The 19468-nt window shown below is 34.8% G+C and overlaps 2 protein-coding genes across 2 annotated transcripts; one reads left to right on the forward strand and one right to left on the reverse strand.

Annotated features, from left to right (window-relative positions):
- The first annotated feature begins 20 nt into the window (after nucleotides 1–20).
- On the forward strand, nucleotides 21–10688 carry LOC110375810 (uncharacterized). Its single transcript, XM_021334073.3, has 7 exons — nucleotides 21–281; nucleotides 371–522; nucleotides 3317–3473; nucleotides 5443–6036; nucleotides 7303–7593; nucleotides 8007–8112; nucleotides 9066–10688. Exons 1-7 carry the CDS (start codon nucleotides 236–238, stop codon nucleotides 9226–9228), a joined length of 1509 nt encoding a protein of 502 aa, XP_021189748.1. The 5' UTR covers nucleotides 21–235; the 3' UTR covers nucleotides 9229–10688.
- A 6922-nt stretch (nucleotides 10689–17610) lies between these two features.
- LOC110376576 (cathepsin B) lies at nucleotides 17611–18974 on the reverse strand. Its single transcript, XM_021335093.3, has one exon. It carries the CDS (start codon nucleotides 18774–18776, stop codon nucleotides 17760–17762), a length of 1017 nt encoding a protein of 338 aa, XP_021190768.3. The 5' UTR covers nucleotides 18777–18974; the 3' UTR covers nucleotides 17611–17759.
- Nucleotides 18975–19468: the final 494 nt, after the last annotated feature.

The following is a 19468-nucleotide window of genomic DNA, read 5'->3' on the forward strand; positions in this document are numbered from 1 at the left end:
GATGTGTGTCTGTCTTTCAGACAGAACTGTCAGTGTCAAATTGCCAATGAAACGCAAACGTTCATGTTTTTGTAACGACGTACAAACTCAATAATAGCTATAATTTGATACGAAATTTTATTTCTTGTATTCGCTTAGTGTTAAACGAATGATTTAAGACTATTACTTAAATAAAATATTCAGTGCTTGCTATGTTCTCTTTGTGATTTTTCAATCGGAGGCTGTTTCGTTCGATATGGCTCCTTTCATTTTATTTATCGTGGCATTTGTCCTGGAAACGGGTACCTACTTTATTTTTTTTACAATTTTTATTACAGGATGTGTTTGCTAAATATAGCTTGATATATGTATGATGTATTTGGTTTTGTAGGGGTGTCAGCAATACAAGTGACTTTATCGGATAATGGGCCTGCAGTGCGAGGTGCGAAAGTGACATTCACAGCTACTATTGTATCGGGCTACTCGGGGGAGAACTTCAAATTTGTTTTCAGCGATAATGCAGTACCACAACACCTTCAAGAGGTAAGCATTCTTAACTTATACTTATTGGACTATGCTTGCCTTCAATGTAGGTATGACTTTGTTTAAAAAATCATTATTCATGTTCTATATTTATTTCCTTCCATAAAAATTGGAACCAAAGATCACTGAATAGTTTAATATATTTGTAGAGGATAACGGGAAGTTTGTTATATTTTTATCAGTTATGATTCATACTGTTGCTGAGATTTGTTCAAACTTATTAGGACATTTAAATCCAGTAGAATATTTATAATACTTCCTTCCTTTTAAATTTTCCTTGTCATTATGATATTTTTGTGTTCATGTAAATTGATTGCACAATAGGCTTTGTGTATTTAAATAACTTACATACCTACTTATTTATTTATTTATTTGCATAGCAGTGTATGTAAGGAATGTCTACACAATAATAAGGACATAGAATTTTCACATGAACATCCTATAAATAATGTTAAATTCCTATCTCACCATCCTCCGATCCTTTTTCTCAACTATGTTGGGGTCGGCTTCCAGACTAACCGGATGTAGCTGAGTATGAGCACTTTAATGTTAAATTCTATTAAGTAAATCCACAGATAATTAGATAATTCATATCCACAGCTAACTAATAACAAGGTGGAATATATAAATAGTGAAGCTGATGACACATAAACATTAAGATAATCATTATTGTAGTATTTCTAAAAGTGAAGGATTAAATATCGGTAACAAAGCTGTTGTTATCAATGCTTATGTCTTGAATTCAGACAAAGATATTGATTATCTATTGTTATGTTTTTGTACTATCTCTGCCCTAATTTGTCATCAAGTTTTGGTAATTTGTGAACCACTACTTCACCACTCTATGACTGTTCACTGTGGATTTCTTGTCATCATCATCTTCCGAGCCTTTTTCTAACTACGTTTGGGTCGGCTTCGGTTGGGGTGGGTTTCTCGTCTTAAGCTTAAGAGTGAATAGCTATATAGTTTTATCTCCCCTCATCCTCAAATTAATGCTGCAAACTGATATTTTACATGGAGCAACTGCCTGTCCTACAAATTCTTCATGTAGTTCCACAATTAAAAATGCAAATTCATAATTTTTCTCACAATTGCATGTAAAATAATGCAGTTATTAATCTTAAATATTTTCTTACTGTAAAAGAATTCTTTTGTTATTCAATTTACAATGCTTGTTATATTATGTACAACTATGGTCATTGAACTGTTACACACAGCCTTGACTGGTATCAAGCTGCAATTATAAATAAGTTTGTTAACACAGGAACTCAACTGATATAGAGTTAGACATGTATATTTGAGTCCTCGTGGCTAATTTGAGTAGGAGTGGAGAATATTTGATAGAGTTGGGAAGAGATAGGTTGAATAGAAGTGTCTACTGGAAGTAGGACAGAATTGGAATGTTTAAATAATGGCTAACATTTGATGAATTAAGAAGTAGTTTGTTTATTTTTGCATTTAGATTAGTAACGTCAATAAAATACTCAGGTGATCTACTGACCATAGTGACCATCCTGTGGATCATCCAATCCATAAATCGCTTCAGGATTCTTTCACTTTTTGAATTCTGGACAGAATGTACATGTTTTGTTCTTTATCAAGCTTTATTTATAACATTAATGTCCCATGTCCCACCACAGCAAAAAAGTATTTAGAATCCTACTTACGACGAGATGCGTTAGAGACCGCCCCTAAATGACACGTGGACATCCAAGCTTACACGTGGCTCATAACAGTATCGCAACTATTAACATATTGTGAATTATTTGCACTACGATTGTGTACCTATCTATTCAGTAAAGTTTCTAGCGTATGCGTTCTGAAGGCCGGGAAGCGAATAGACGAGGTCGGAACCGCTTGCATGTTACGGATTTCCAACCGGCGGGATTTGATTCAGAATGATCATGTCGCCGAGCAAGTTTAACTAGAGCAATGGTTCGCGTCTCGATGCGTTTCATTCAGTTTACTTTACACATGCCAAATGCTGATATCCTGTTAACCAACCAGCTATTATGTTTGCAATTATAAATATGTACTTTGTAATTCATTTGTAGGTATAACTGCTAAAGTAGATGGTACAACTAATATGCAATTTGGCGCATCAAATTAAAAGTATGGAATAAGCACCTTCTATATGCAAATTAATGGTTGGATATAATGGCTTTGTATCGGCCAATTATAATTAAGAGGAGGAAAATTGAGGATTTACATATGACGTTTGTCTAAACACAGTTTTAGATCTGGGGTTATCCAAACTGCTATCGTAACAGACCCGATGCATGACTAACAATTAATGTTGCGATAACCGTCAAATGAAAATTCCAATGCCATGTACAGCGTCGACGAGTTTTATCGAGTTACAATTTGTATATTTTGTCTCAATTCTTTTTCACGGCAAGGGACATACCCTTGGGTATAGTGAAAAGCGAATGACTGGCAAAGGAGTCTGAATACAAATTGCTATTATTATTATATGATTGATGGTCAACCCTAGCCCTAATTTTATCTATTCCATTTGCGCTCCTTTCTGAAGCGAGTGTTGACCCGTCGAAGAGATTAGGTTCTCTTAAACTAATCTAACGAATAATGAACTCGTTCGTACGATGGTAACAAAAGATGGCTTTCATTTCTTAACAACATAGTTGTCCGACAATAATTCCTCAGTTTTTAAATTTTAGAATAAAGATGGTCTTTATTTTTATTTCCAAGAGTTGATAGAAGTTAGAGGAAAGAGAATGTTTTATGAAATCCTCATAATAAATACATCAAGTGATTAATAAAAAATCTTTTCCAGATCGTCAGTACGAATAAAACTGTCACTTGGAGTGTTGAGTACTATCGGAGCACCTACGAAGCGGGCCAGTACAATGTGCATTTGGATGTCAAGAGGAATTACTTTGAAAATCTGTGGTGGACCGTCGCCACAGCTTTCACCGTATTCAATCTTACAGGTAGGTTTATAAAGTAACTTTTATGTTATCAGCGGTTTATTGCTCTTCATCATCATCCTTTTTACTGTCCCTCTGCTGGGTACAGACCTCCTTTCTCAGAGAGAAGGATGAGCGTTAATCACCACGCTTGCTCGATGATTTCATGCTTAGTGCGGGTTTCTTCAAAATGTTTTCCTTTACCTTCAACTGCCTTTCAGCCATTGGTGTTCAAGATATACTTAGAAAGTACAATACAAAATTAGAGAACTTGCATTGGCGTTTGCCTGATCGACAATCGAACACGGTTGTTCTCTAGCCACTAGGCCACTACGACCTCTTGCTCTTGTCAATATTGATTTACGATTATTCTGAAGGTTCTATCTTCTGCAAATAGATTTCATTGCATATTGTGTCTGATATGAAAATTAATTAAGGGGAGGTCCCTTAATGAATCTTCTCAAATAGGAAATTCAAGAGGTCTCAGTTTTTGTAAATGCGTAAGTCATTTGACCGGACTGGTTATTTTAAGACACGAATATCAGGTTGTTGAACTTGAAACCAGGCTTATAAGGAAGAAGACATTTTATGCATCTTGTTCTTATGAGTCTGTATTGTTGATTTGTAGGTGTTTCTTGTCGATTCATACACATTTGGAAATGATTTTGAGGAAAAAATGTGGTTAATAATTTTATTATTCTTCTTATTTTATACTGCGGGCTTAAGCGTCCATCCAATCCTGTGCTAGACTGCAGATATCAATCTATCTCCAAACTAAGTTTTATCTGAATTGCAACAGCGGTTTAACCGTGAAAGCGTGACAAATACAGAGACTGAAACTTCTAGCTTTAGAATTTACGTAATTTTATTACTTAGGTCTTCGTTATTATAATCCTGAATTGACTGCCATATTTTTTTCATTTGCCGTTCTTAAAGGTACTACTGATCCTAGATGTTCACGAATAGAGGCATTTATTATATTCAAGATACAAGTATCAACCGGATATAGTCCATACATCGACCAAGTAATTCAATTAGTGCGTAGCCGGGATAACCCTCTGGGTACTCGTTATTTCTGGAAATCGATACCTATGTCGCTGTAACCCTGCACCACCGTCGTAGAAGGATCGAGTATCGTTATTTCGTCTACTTTATGCAAAATTGAGTAAGAATAGACTCAGCTCGTTATATTATGTTACGTGTTCCACATTCACTTTCTTATTTATTGGTCGTCTAACCTAGATCAGTCTAAGTAATTGGAAGTCTATCAATTTTGAATAGCGAAGGTTTTTTTCTACTTTTATTTCTTCGTTGACTGCTCTTTGATAAATGATAATAATGGTTTTCTATTGTAAAGGTATTCTTCTATTTATATTTTGCCATTCTTAGTGTCTATTCGATTGTTCGGTTCTTTCTAATCGATTTTGTTTAGAATCTTCAGAAACCACGATTAGATTTTTGAAATTGCAATTTTGTGTAAAATAACCGATTTAACCCAGCAAGGTTAATTCGCCCTTTGCGGTTAGTTGCCACAATCAGATTTACATTTTTTTTTGTTTCGTATATTTTCTATATGCATACAGCAAAGAATCAACACGTTACTAACGTTTTGTATGTTCATTTACATTTACCAAGTTACATCTGTACTTAGGCACCTGTGTAAATTTTAACTTAATGCGTTTAATTAACCGTGAAACATGTTATAATTAAAGGACACGTTTTGTTAGGCGTTTGACTTGAAAAATGCTTCGAAGTATTGTGAGCGTATGTAAATGAGTAGGTATGTAAAGGTGTGACGCAGTTTGTTTATAAAGTTTTTCCTCTTTAATTTTTTCGACGGAATTCGTCCTTTACACATTTACATTATTCGATATCCAAATTATCACATAAATTACGCATTATCATAAACTGGCAAAACAGGCTATATGTATTAAATGTCAGTAACCATTCATAATAAAACATTTATGTTTATTATTGTATTCTCTAATTACAGACACATTGCATGGTGACATGATATTAAATCAAAATGAAGAACGAAGGCCGAACAACTTCGTGGCAGTCAACAAGCCTGTCAACCACGTAATCCAACTCGAGGAGAGTGAACTGCAGTTTTTGAAGGCAAATTCCTCATCAATAATCACATACTGGTTGGTAGACTGTGTCTTAATGGAGAGAACAACTGACTTCTCTTTTAACTACACTTATGAAGACAATATGGGCTGTCACGAAATAGAAGCTATAGTCGTTGCAGACAATGAGCCATTACCGCCAATCACTACTACGACGACTACGACTACTACGACGACAACTACAACGACTACGACAACTACTACAACACCTAAACCAACAACAACTTCATCAACAACAGTTGCGCCAACAACAGTGTCGACATCAACAGTGCCATCAACAACACCTAAAAAAGCTACAGATGTTAATGATACGCAACAACATAAGGTTGCAAAACGAGCCATTTCTAACAGAACAACTATGAAAGGCAAAGACGGTGAGAAGTCATCGTGTGCTAATATAGTGCCTGTTGGTAAAGGATATACCTTCGGAAGATATCAGCACACTGTATTTGTTAGAGGTAAATATATGTTAAGTACTTACTATCTGTAAACCTATTTACATTTATTATCATACCTATCGGTCGTAAATAAATGTTCATGTGTATGTGTGTAAGCAGTAGTCGTACGTAGTTAACCTGTTCTTAAGAATTACACAATTACAACAATTATTGCCTTGCAAGGAATATGCTGGAACCATCATGCATATCTTCATCATAGTTTGTATTAGAAGCTATTTTTTTTATTTTTGTTTGTCCCTAAAAGCTAAAGCGTGGCGATAAGTCGCATATTTTCCCTAGTGCGCAAAATAAAAATAGACATAAAATTGTTGATAAATTGAATAGGTATTCACGATATTCAAAGTATGTTACAGAAATAAAATACATACATATTACGTAGTTACTAAAAATGCGGTGATTGTAGTCTACTGATTTTTATCTTTATGCTATAAACATGAAACTAAACATGTGTAGCAACTTTGTTGCAAGCAAAAACGCTATAGACACATACATAGATATTGTGTATTTTTCATACATAAAGAATACCTCAATATATCTCATGAAATGATCAAGCTTTCAATGAAGAGTGAATTTACAATGTGGGTACGACATGTAGTTTTCTGTATGTTAATTTGTTAACAGAGTCTTTGAGGCCAGTGTTTTGACAGAATACATAAAAACAGTCATAGGTTAAAAGGTTATACCAAAATCCAGGATAAAGTGTTGTGACCACATTATTCCTCAAATTAAAAGGGTTTATACAATGGTAGGAAAATAAATATTTTGGGGAAAAAAATAAAATATAATGTATGTTATTGTCATAACAATAGATAAATTAGCTATCGGGAAAATACAGGGGTACTTGTTTTTGTACCTATGTTATACAGGATAATTAAATAACTAGTACTTTCAATACTAATTAATTCCATCAGGTTACTACTATTTAGGAACACAATTGGCCTTACTACAAAAACTTTAAACACTGTTTTACACTTGTCTAAAAAAAATGTGGCTCCAAAATGAACCATATGACAACTTCATAATTTGAAATTTTTTTAGACAAGTCTTAAACTGACGTTAAAAAGTTTTTGTGGTAAGACGGAATATGTTTAATATACTATGTATAGGCATTTATACTGAGTGCTATGACTGTTTACATTGAAATTTCAACCTTATTTCTATGCTATTAAGCTATATTTCATATTGTCGCCTAAAACACAATGTCAACACAGTCCTATGCTACCGTTTATGTTAATAGAAAACTAACAAAACATTTCTAAATTTCAGAACCGATATCAACAATCAACATCTCAGGATCTGATTGGCTGCAACACGGGGACCTATTAAACTTAAACGTAAAATACACGGGATCCCAACCATTCTTCTACTGCATACAATACAAACTTGGCCAATACAATATTACAGGCAATGAAACTTGCCTTACTAAAACAAGAACCGTTGCCAACAACTTTCCTCTAGTCCATTATTTCTCGGACAGTGATCAGCATACTGTTCTTGTGATCATTGAGAATGAAATTGGGAAGGCTGTTACTAAATCTACTATTAATATTTATAAAGGTGAGCTATTTTTCTATTTACTCCGATATAAAGATCAACTTAAACCAGTATAAGTTCGTCTATTGCGATTTCGAAGGATACATTTCAGCGATTCACCAAGCAGATAATAAAATCGATCAACTCCAAGTGGCTCAGACCTTAATTTTATTTGAAGTTTACTATCTCTGCAATTTAAACTTACCTACCTTACTTAACGAGTTGCTCCATGTTGAAAAAGCACGTTCAATTTTAGGCTTCGGTTAGTATTTGAACCACTGGCTCATCTGACATACATCTGACATCTGACTGAAAGCTAAACACAACAGTTCAAAAACGGCTACGGAAATGAAGTATTGTATTCCTCCTTACTTGACCCTGTATCTTTTTGTTCAAATATTTATGTTATCTTTTATTTTGAATGTTAATGATTTCAGCGTTGGTGCACGCTCAGTTGTCGGTCATAGTAATACCGGTGTTCTTCTGCCTCGTAGCTGTCATCCTAGTCGTGTTTGGTATCGCTTACTATCAACATCGTACGAGGTGAGTTTCTATTATTTTGAACGTAAATACGTGCGTCGAAGAGCACAAAAACATCGGTCCAGCGCTTGTCGCGTCGTGTCAGATTGCCGTCCCAACAGGCTATAAGAGTGAAGGAATAGAGTGCACCTATGTCTATGCTTGCGCACTATAAGTAAAATGTCCGGCGCATTTATACCCTATTCGCCGAGCCGTGAGCCTAAAGGTAAACAAACCATAAAAAGAGGGAGAGAAGAGTGAAAAGAGTTCTTTATATGTCACGATTGAAGTACATATTTTATAAAAATAACTACGAAAGTGATACACTGACAACATTAGAAATGATATTTTAGAACGATAAAACTTAAGGATTACATAAGTATTTAAGACTTGTTTGAAATCAAATATCATGAATGTCGTAAATTATTTTCTTAATTTTAATTAAAAATGTATTAAATCGTTTACATCTTAAATAACCTAAAAGATTGTTAAATTTTAATATGGAACGCATTTTAATACTACTAAATTGTAGACCACAGGTACTGGGATCATTTTACATTAAAATGTGACGTTTTGTCATCGGTCGGGTTATAACCGCCATCTTTAAAAGTTTTGTTCTTCGTTTACCTTTTGACTCACGAAGAACGAAATTCGAAAATAAAGGCCACAATGATTCGCTGTACAAAAATCACGGCACTTTAAAATATTCTCAAGAATTCGGCGCCGTATGTTATTGTATATCTTTTGGTTATTTTCCTTATTTTGAAATTATATGAGCGTTATTTAAAAAAATATCCTATGAGGCAAAGATATGTTTGGCACTTTGATGAGGGCTGCCGGCGTAATCATAGTTAACCGATACAATAAACCGATGCTGAATTTCCAAAATCGTGCCATCAACAATGAGGCTAGATTCGATCCAAATCATCTGGATACCTCAGATTACCCCAATCTCATTTGTTATCTCTCTTTTACAGGCACTCCGTCGAAGTAGCAGACTTCGACTTCGGGCAAGCACATCTCGTCTACAAAACGTTTACGGAAAGACTTCGAGAAAGTTTTAGCAACGCTTTCAATTTCCGTCAGCGAGACGACACAGACCCTCTTACTAACAACACTAGATACGACTCTATGACGTAAATATTAATTTATTATGTACATCCTGCCTCAATCTGTCAAATTTTACCAATCGATCATTAACCTTCCACTATTGTAATAAGGTTGAAAATCTTTTGAAGAAATATGACAGATTGGGGTATGTCGATGTGTGTCTGTACACTCGCCTGCAAAGGTTGCTCACACCATCTATATCTAAAAGGAAGAATGTGTGAACAACTTTTGTAGCCGGTTGTACACATGACAATTTGAGCGAGCAGGCAAGTAACCCAAAGATTCTATGCTTTATGCACTTGTTACGCATTTATCATTGCTGCATAATAATCGATTCAGAATACAAATACACATTTAATAAATGTTGAAATCCTTGTTCTATTTCACAAAACTTGGCAATGTTAGGAAATGGCTTTCATAATCATCTTTTTGATCGATTAAATATATTTACTTGCCTGCCCACTCACTGTCCATAAATTTAGTTGGCGATGGCATTCGGTACAATATGAGTGGCAGAGAATGGTAGCATTATGCAACAAATTAGCGTTAGAATGTGATATAGTTATGAGTGCCATCGTTAATTAATTTAATACGTAGTTAGTTTGATCGCCGACAGGTAACTAAGCATCAAGGCCTTTGATCAGTGCATATCTTCTGCAATACTGAATTCATGATGGACAGAAACAGTCAGTTATCCCTTAATTTTTGTTTTAAACTTACTATTGTATATTGTTTTTTGTCGGTGGTCAAACTGCCATTTTTTATGTCTGTGTCAAATGTAAAAGTATTAATATATTTATCACGTAAATTTTTATTAATTAATTCATTCCAATGTCCTACTTACTTTAAATAAAATAAAAAGTGTAAAATAGTAATGAATATTTGTTTCGGATAGAGTATATCGATTGTTGTAGCAATTAGGGACAGTTTATGGTAATAGTCTGACATGGAATTGTGTTTTAAAGATGTAGGAACTTCGCTTCTGTTTGTGCGGAAATTTTGGAATGCACTACGTATATTTACTGCTTAAATTATTCTTATAGCGACATCGTTATTATGGTCATTTTTAACAGTTGTTTCATTGATCTAAGCCCTAAGCTAAATTAGCTCTGCCATGCCAATCTACCGCTTTGTTGATTCTGTAACCGTCAATGAAGTTTTGACAATTATACTTTGCTTGACTTAATTGAATCTTTTTTTATTGTATGGTTAAACAATCTCAAGATATAATAGCGATGGATCGGGTGGTGTACAAAAAGGTTTATATTGATGAGCTTTAAAAATATGAACGGAATATAAATCGTCGTAAAAAGTTTGGTTTTAAAGGCCTCTCAATTATCGTTTAATTAAGTATATGTGATCTCTGTGTCTGTTTTGTGTGTCATTTGAAAATATTTTTACCAAAAATCATGGATTATGTTGTATTTATAAAGATTTTTTTTCTAACGGACTGACGCGTATGAAATGAAAATTATATTTTTTTACTGTTACTTTGTTTGCAATATTTATGTTTGAACACTTTCTTTGCTTTGTCTTGCTACACTGTCTCTTGTAACGAGTGAAATATGTAGTCTGAAGAAAAAAAAAAGAAATTAATAACTGAGAAAAGGGATTCTATATGTCGTGTTTAATGGGAAGGAGCGGTGCGAACAAACGCGATAAACTGTGATACGCAATATTCAATCAAGTATGAAAATCGTGGAAGGGTGATCGCGCGGCCGCTAAATTCAACGTGACATCGTGTGAAGATATGCCAGATGTCCTTCTTATATCGATCTATGGAGTCTAGTGGCCATTCCCTATATTCTGTCTAATTGTTAATTTGCTTCATAGAGATAGGAATTTGACATTACTCGTACCTATAGCGCCAATTTCTGAATTCTATCTCAAGTAAGCCAGTTGATTGCTGATAGCTGGTATTTTGCGAAAAGCCATAGTCGTGCTTTCTTCGAATTTAGAATACTTATATTTTTCGTTACCAGAGACAATGAAGTAGATGAAGTATAAACTTTTTTTTTACAATGGAACTAACTGAAACTAGTGCTATGTTAGGACTGAAACGCACTAACGTGATCAGTCATGGTTTGTGATATATTAGATTTAATCAAATTAGGTCTATAATTAATCGTGTATTTAATTACGAATTTGTGCCAAAATTATAAACCTGAACAGACCTTTAACACCTTTGTATGTTTTCCTTTTAATAAAAGTTTGGTTATAATGTAAATCCGCGAAAGGAGGTCGTAACTAATATCGGACGTAATTTTTTTGTATCGAATTACATTAGTTGATTTATTTTCAATTTGAAGATCAGAATAACGTGGATGTTTGGGATTATAGTTCTGGTGCAAATAGTTAATATTAATTTGTAGTTACAATAAAATGTTATTTAAAATATTGGTATTTTATTTGGTTCCGTAATTTACCCTTGTGTGCCTTATTTTGCGCGTTATTATTTTAGGGAACAATGAGCAGTGTTTTTGACTTGAGTGCAAAATTGCAAATACGCTAGTGATATTATTATATCTTGGACTATTATACGAATGGTAGATGTAGGACTTTCGGCTTGACTTTAATGTCGACCCAGTTTCCAGCTATTTAGTTATACTACACATACACCTATCGACGTGATAAGTAGGTTGTTAAATCGGTGCATGAAATCAATTCCTTGATAAACAAAAGAAAATCGCTGTAGCTACCTCTGGATTAGGTGTTTTGTTCTACCCAGCTACAGTGAAAAAATACTCGGTAGCTAAGAATCTTTGATGGGAGTAGATGCCTATACTTTCTTATGTACAATGTGAACATCGACTGTGAGAATGAGGGTACTGCGAGAAAAAGAATAGCGAGTACTTACGCAGGGACTAGGTACGTAGGTACCTATTTATTGGGTAAGTAGATAGGAAAGTAAATACCTACATGGAACCATCCCCACTCCCAAAATTCTTGGTACTATCCATATCGCATTACTTTCTTTGTAAATCGGTAGACATAATAAAAGCTTCATAGAATAAAGTAGTATTTATACATCATCAACAAGAATAACTTTAACAATATCGTCCTCAAATCAACAGTTGACCCAAAAATTCGAAGTAACCGCCAAAGCGTTTATTCACATGAAGTTGATAAACACAAAGAATGTTTCCATTTGCGCAGAGCCGAGTCAATTTCCTGATACACTGCTTGACCTTTCAGTTATAATGAACTCGTTATTATTCTGAACGCAAACAAAAACTTCCCGTAGCTAGTGAAATTTTTGTAGGAATCCGGTGTTGGTTTTTTAACTGACGCAAAAAGGCGTTTTTTGGGGTGATGTAGGAATTTTTAATCTTTACTTGAAACTTACATCTGTGATAACAGAGATCATTCGTTGAAAATGTTTATACAAGGTAATTCATAGCTTCTATTTTCATCATCTTAGTGGGTATCTGGGAATGTATTACCCGCGTGGTAGTAACTACCTATTTGCTGTAACCCGAGAAAAATGTGAGTAACATTCATAACATCATTAGGTTCATTGACCTAATGATGTATATAAGTAAGTATCTACTATACTAGCTATGCCTATCTAAGCTATAGAAGAATTATTTTACAATTATTCACCTATCACCTACGTCTGTTTTGTTGCAGTTGCATATAGTGGATAGGAGAAAAGTTTTACAATCCCAAGCAGGCATTAATGTCTTTACCCAAAACCCTCTTCCCTCTGAACCTAAGTTCCTAAAAATTGCCCACATGACTGGGTCGAATGTATAATAGATAGAGTTTACGGATATTCCAGGAACAAAGCAAAGGAGCGAAAAGAAATAAACTTTTATTATCATCGCAATGATGAGCATACAGTCGGCTCAATAAGGGAAATATGTCATTACGCAGACTGACGTAACGAACTGGCCAGCTGACTAATAATCCATTTCCTACGGCAAACAAATTGTATCTTGATCTCCAATTTATGTCATTACCTTATTATGAATTCATAATAGTCACTTAACTTTGTAGGTGCCTATGTAGCCGTCAAGGAACATTTTACGTTACAAATCCTACATTGTTCTGGTGGTTCAGCAATGAACATAATTAGGTGTAAATTACCGCGAAATTATACAATATTATTATTTAGTTATTATACCTGCACACCGTACTCCCATATAGGTACCCGTTATTAGACATTTTCACGTACCTATAATAAATATTTTAATATTTTAAAATATTTTATAAGTTCCTACATCTTTACATCTTTCTGTTCAGGACTTGCTATACTCAATTAACTACTCAAAATGTTTTGCTTATTTTTAATCTCTCATTTTTAAACGCCATCATAATTCCCGCATTTGCATTCATAGCCCATAAGTTACATCCACAACACTGAACTTCAGTGGTACTAATTTAAACTGAACCCAGCAAAGCCGACTCAGACATTAAAAGTATTCGTTTTTCGCATTTCATTAAAATTTTAACTCTGTAAGCGCGGTCTAGGCATTTTAAGTGCCGTCGGGGTTAAGTCGCTTAACCGTGTAACGAATACACGAGGACTTGTTTTAAATAGCCTACTTGCGCCCTTAATGAACCACGGCTCTTCGACAACACTGCTTTTTTTTGAGCTATAGAATCAACTTTTACCATATTGATAGGTAATTCACCCAGATCTTATTTTGTCCATGTCCAAGGATTCGAATTTCAAAGTAAACTTATTTTTCACTTGTTTTGTTGTTTATGTACATAAGCAGCCAGTATGAGCTACCTATGCTATAAAATAATCTTACGAAAGCAAGGAGGTGTATACCTAAGGTACCTACCTAGTTAACCTACTTTCACCACTTTATTCATTGCTTCAATAGAGCATCATCCAGATAATCTTATTTTGAGTGAGGTCTTTGTCGTGTACTTCCTTATCCTTAAGTGACAAAACCGATGTTTATGGGTTGGCAAGGAGAAATAATGAATGATGTATGGTAGTTAAATGTGAATTAGTACAGTACATAATGACTAATGAGCTATCGCGGCCCTGGTACCTACACAAAGGGCTCCAGCAGAAACAAACGTTAGTCATTAAATCTGCCGAGTGCTCCAGGGTTTTTGTATATCAATGGCTCCAGTACTCAATTTTAAGGATTGCTCAGAAATCATTCTATCAGTCACATTTTACAGTAAGTCTCGGCGGAAGAGTGGGGATCGCTTTGCGCACTGTACACATAAGGCACTAAACCAATAAATTGCTTCTGCGCAGGTGAAGGTCAGGGCTCAATATCCGTGCCGATAACTATACTCAGGGGTATATAGCAATTCTGAAAACTTTGAACACATTGTCCGGCAGACATTTTCTTTGGAGCTCTTGATTTGACCTCTTGACAATTAGGGTATAAAATAAATACGATAATGCTTACTAACATTATGAAACTGAAGATACCAAATGAGTATGTAATTGACCATATTCGAACCTATCACATTACTGTGGGCGGATGTCTGTTTGATATCAAATGTTATTGAATTTACATCACGTCATGTCATTGATAACATTTAATAGAACAACAAGAAAAATATTTGCTGTTGTGTATTCATAATTTTGATTCGATATTTCTTCTGCGAATTTATTTTCTCTGAAATCCTTTTTATAGTACGGTATTTTGAAAGACGTCAATTAGGTATTTCTTGGGAATTTTGTTTATTTTGATAAAGTTTGATTTAGTTTATTTACTAGCTAACGACTGACTTAGAACTTGTCTAGTGTATCTAGCTTAGACAGACGAGCAAAAGCGAAAGTGGTGAAAGTCTCAGTCTTAGTTACTGAGTGCTAAGGTCGAGAGGCACTGCCCTATGGGATCGAGTGTATGTCGTAATCCTGACAGCGATGGGAAAACAATAATTTACGTGCCTAGTGTTAAACAACATACGTCATCTATACTTCTATTCTAATATAATCGCCTATGTTTACATACCGATGCATAAAAAGGGTAAATAAACCAGTTTAGGAGGATACCAAATTCACTGAATGATATTTATTTTTATAGGTACAGGATTTTTAATTCACAAGAAATCCTACAAGCAATTGTTATAGCTCTTTCACCTCATGATAAATAACTGAATGACGTGAGCATTCGAAGTCATACAAAAATCCCAGAAAATGATCACGAGAATAACATATTTATTTTTGTCAACACAACTTTCAAGAAATAAGTGATTAGATACCTCGGTATAGGTATCAGATACCAGCTTCCATACTTCCATTACTGATGATGATTAATTGAAAGTGCTTGAATATAACATTACCTACATATGTTTTGAAGTTGGGTATTTTATAAAAAAGCATTTTTACGGTCGATTGAACTGGCCATATGGAATGAATTTAAGCATGGCCAGTATTTATATATATGGTGATAATAAGGTAAAATTAAAAACTTGAAATATTTAATCTACTTCCATTTACCATGAACTGTAAGCACTAATATCAATTGATTATATTTTTCTATCCAAATGTTGTCTGTGATATTATTTATATTGTGTTGATGTGAGACCCACTACGTAATTAGGTAATGACTAATTTCACTTACAAACAATCATAATTACAATTTTTTACCCTAATTAGACACTGATTAGGGCACTGAACAATGACATAGCCGTAAGATTGTAGTTGATCACATTATTTGTTTACAACTAATTACGATCGAAGTTCACATTCCTCAGAAATGTTTCTACAAGACTTCATCAGAGCATTTCTCAGAACAAAGACATGATTAATTCCGTCGTACGAAAGACTACAATGTGTTGTTAAGCAAACTACACAATTGATATCACTCGCTCAGCAGTCCCTGTAATTACACAGAAGTTTCGAATCACTCGATTAATCGAGGTATCGATTAGTTACTGCGAATAACGAAGTGTAATTCAGTAATTTCAGTTGTTAATAATCCAGTCTATTAGGTATTGAAATCCTACTAATAAAAGGTATTCAAGGATAGTGATGTAAAATGAAAAAAAACGATTTGTTTTTTTTCACTTCTTTGAAAAAAAACATGAAAAAAAACTTTGCATCGTTGTTTTTTTTCTAAATTTGGTTTTTTTTCTAGCGTAAGTTTTAGTTCAATTTTCAAAATTTCCCTTTCGTTGAGTTAATATCAATGAATGTTGCCAATATTTTTATCAGAAAAGTACCGTAGATTCAAGAATAAACCTAAGACTATCTTATAATCTTAAGTATTAATCTTTAACGGTAAATGCCCTAATAATTTTAGGGTTATTATGCTCTTGAAAATAACCAGGCCCAGAAAAAAAACAGTTTTTTATCAGGGTTTTTTTTCAAGGTTTTTTTTCACATTAGAAAAAAAACGGTTTTTTTGCAACACTATTCAAGGATGTATGTGAATATTTGTTAATTTTTCACGCAAAAAATTGTGAACGAATTAAAAATACATCTGAATTAATATAGGAATATGAAATAACCTATGCTCCATTTCATCTAGCTAGAGGTATATAAGGAAAGTAGTTCCCTCGGTACATGGGTGCGGGTGGGAGGCAATAGTAGGTAGTAGTTAACTAGTAAGATGGTAAATAACAATTATTTATCGTATGAAAAATATTTACAAACATCATTAGCGGTATTTAGATAAATAAATAAATACATTAGAATTTCGTAACGTTATTTGATAGTTTTTCGTTAAGTACCTACCTACCTATGACTCAATTTTAGTGTGCTGACAGTAAAATTATATTGTTTTGAATTTATTGAATTCGCTAAACCTACTGATATTTATTTGTATGAAAATAATATAAAGTTAGTAGGTTTGCAATGTAAGTGTACATAAATAACGATTGTGGTTATGCACGATAACAATTTATTCGCGGAATAGAAGTTACCTACCCACTGCGAAAAAAAAAACAATAAAAAACTCAAAACAATCTTAATTATATTTTCCAGACATAGATACTTACTTTAATTTTGAAATAAAAGTGATGAAAGTTGACTAATTAAATAGAAACTTGAATGTCAAATTAAATCTTAGAATCTCTATCGTCTAGAACAAGACGAAACATTATTACATTTAGTGATTGAAGTTCGAGTGTTTAGTCTATTTTGCTAGACGAAACATACTTAATTACATTTAGTCATTGAAGTTTGAGTATTTAGTCTATTTTGTTAGAATTAAGTACTTACTTAGTAGTAATTGTATACTTATTTGTGAATATCATTAGAAGACTAACTAATCACAATGTCACTTGTTTAAATAACCTTTAGGTACAGCAAAATCGTAGAGGTTTATCTACAATAGATGTTTGTTAAACTGCACTTTGAACTTCAGTTAACTTAAGAAAACAATTGCGATTGTAATTAAAAAAGCAATGTTCGCATAAATAATAATACTTTACCTCTTTTATAGCCAATAGGTAAATAATGTAGAACAGGAAAATAATACAAGCATGTTATAAACAAAATAAGTTTTTATTAAGGTACAAAATATTTATTTGGTTTAAAAGTATCGTTGCTCATATTTTTAACATTAACTTAATAATTTGGTACTTGGATAATCTACACGACACTATTTACAGAAGCCTAGAGTATTAAACTTTAACTAATATTCAACGAACATTGGCTCACCGGCTACTATAGAGCTTTCAATACCGCAGTGGTCCTCACCGCGAAGGATTTTAAAGAATCCATTGTCACCCCAGTCACTGTTCCATGAGTTAGCGATGAGCCAGTACTTGTTTCCATTCTCCACTCCCCAGCCCAGGATCTTAACAGCGTGGCCACCGAGAGCGTCGCCAATAGTGTGCTTGTAAACACCGGTCTTGTAATTCAGCAAGTCCGAGTATACTGTAAACGCACCTTCAACTGGGCCGTTCTTAAATAACTCAGCCCTGATGTGGTCTTCCTTACTTGACACTGAGAAAACATGTTTGCCGTACCGCTTATCTTTGCGGTAGTCAACATTGTAGTTTGACTCGCAGGTTTTTTCGCATTTTGGTGTCTTAGAATCACCATTGCAAGGCATTCTATTACCGGGTACGTGATGTTCACACGGAGGAATCTCGTACGGTCTGCAACCCTGACTTGAGTTGTAGCTTCCACCAGACACAAGCCCGAAATGCTTCCAGTACTCCCAAGCTAACGTTGGCATACCTCCGTTACATCCGAGACCACAGATTGGGCAGCAGCTTAAGAGATCTTCAGCGGAGAAATGGAAGTGTTGAGTTCCATTGGAGTATGTACAGTACCGGTCGGTCATTGCTTCCACAGCGCCAAACGCCCAGCAGCTACCACAAGACCCCTGGTCTCTGACTTCGTTCAAAGTAGGGCAGTTCGGCCATTTGTCCCTCGGGTCAAAGTTCTCCGGTAAACTCGCAATCAATTCATCTTCATGTTCAACTTTGCTTAATTTAGACAAATGGTAATCTGGCAGGACACCCGCTAATCTCTTGATGTGTGCGAAGGGCGTGTGCTCTGGGAAGTTCCTACCAGCTTTCCAAGAGTTTTGCTTTGTGTTGATGAGATTGATGAAATCGTCACTGAGCGGATTCTGCACATCGGCGGTGGCGAGCGCGAGAGCGCACACGAGCGCAACAAACGTTGCACGCGAAGCGGCCATTATTCACTTCTTTATTTTCTTTTTCACAGCTGAGTGGTTAATGGATGTGTATTCGGAGCGAATGTGGCGCGACGACTGAGCGGTGGGCGGCCGCGGCGGGTGTAGTTGATACCGTGCTCGCACGCCGTGTAATTGCACCGGAGCGCACGACTCGGTCAGCGGGGGCGAGACAGCGCTTGACCGGCCGTGTCGAAGGTTAACAATACATGTGTACGTCTACAGATAACACGACGCCAGCAAATATTATGGTCGAACGCTTTACAACCATTTGTAAACATTTGTTCTGTATCTATCGCTCGGAAGTAATTAATAGGGGATCGGACCGGGCGAATAATGTTTGCTTCTATGTCAGGTTTATCGGGATGGTGCCCAGACCCTGTGACCCTATTCAATATTGTTTAGAAGCTTTATATTATGTTTTCTCCTAGAAATATGGCCCGTAATGTTCTTTAGGGCAAAAATAATCACTAGCGGTGAAGTAACTCAAAGGAAGGAAATTTTAAGGTTCTATTAAGTGTGAATCCAGTTAATGCCGATTAATTCAAATTCGTTATTAAAACTTGAAATACCTTAAAAGACAATGACCGCCATAATAAGGTGAATTTACATTACCTACATTTGAGTAATTGTTTACAATAGAAAATGCGGTGGAATAATGACTCACGAAGCGAATAATAAGTAAATGTTGTTTA

Source organism: Helicoverpa armigera, chromosome 2 (assembly GCF_030705265.1).
Source record: "Helicoverpa armigera isolate CAAS_96S chromosome 2, ASM3070526v1, whole genome shotgun sequence".
Lineage (NCBI taxonomy): Eukaryota > Metazoa > Arthropoda > Insecta > Lepidoptera > Noctuidae > Helicoverpa > Helicoverpa armigera.

Bases quoted from the DNA above. Each gene is read 5' to 3' on its own strand.
- LOC110375810 (XM_021334073.3), top strand. From the start codon at position 236: ATGGCTCCTTTCATTTTATTTATCGTGGCATTTGTCCTGGAAACGG. The intron at 523-3,316 runs GTAAGCATTCTT...AATCTTTTCCAG, and splicing joins TACCACAACACCTTCAAGAG to ATCGTCAGTACGAATAAAAC. The intron at 3,474-5,442 runs GTAGGTTTATAA...CTCTAATTACAG, and splicing joins CACCGTATTCAATCTTACAG to ACACATTGCATGGTGACATG.
- LOC110376576 (XM_021335093.3), bottom strand. From the start codon at position 18,776: ATGGCCGCTTCGCGTGCAACGTTTGTTGCGCTCGTGTGCGCTCTCGCG.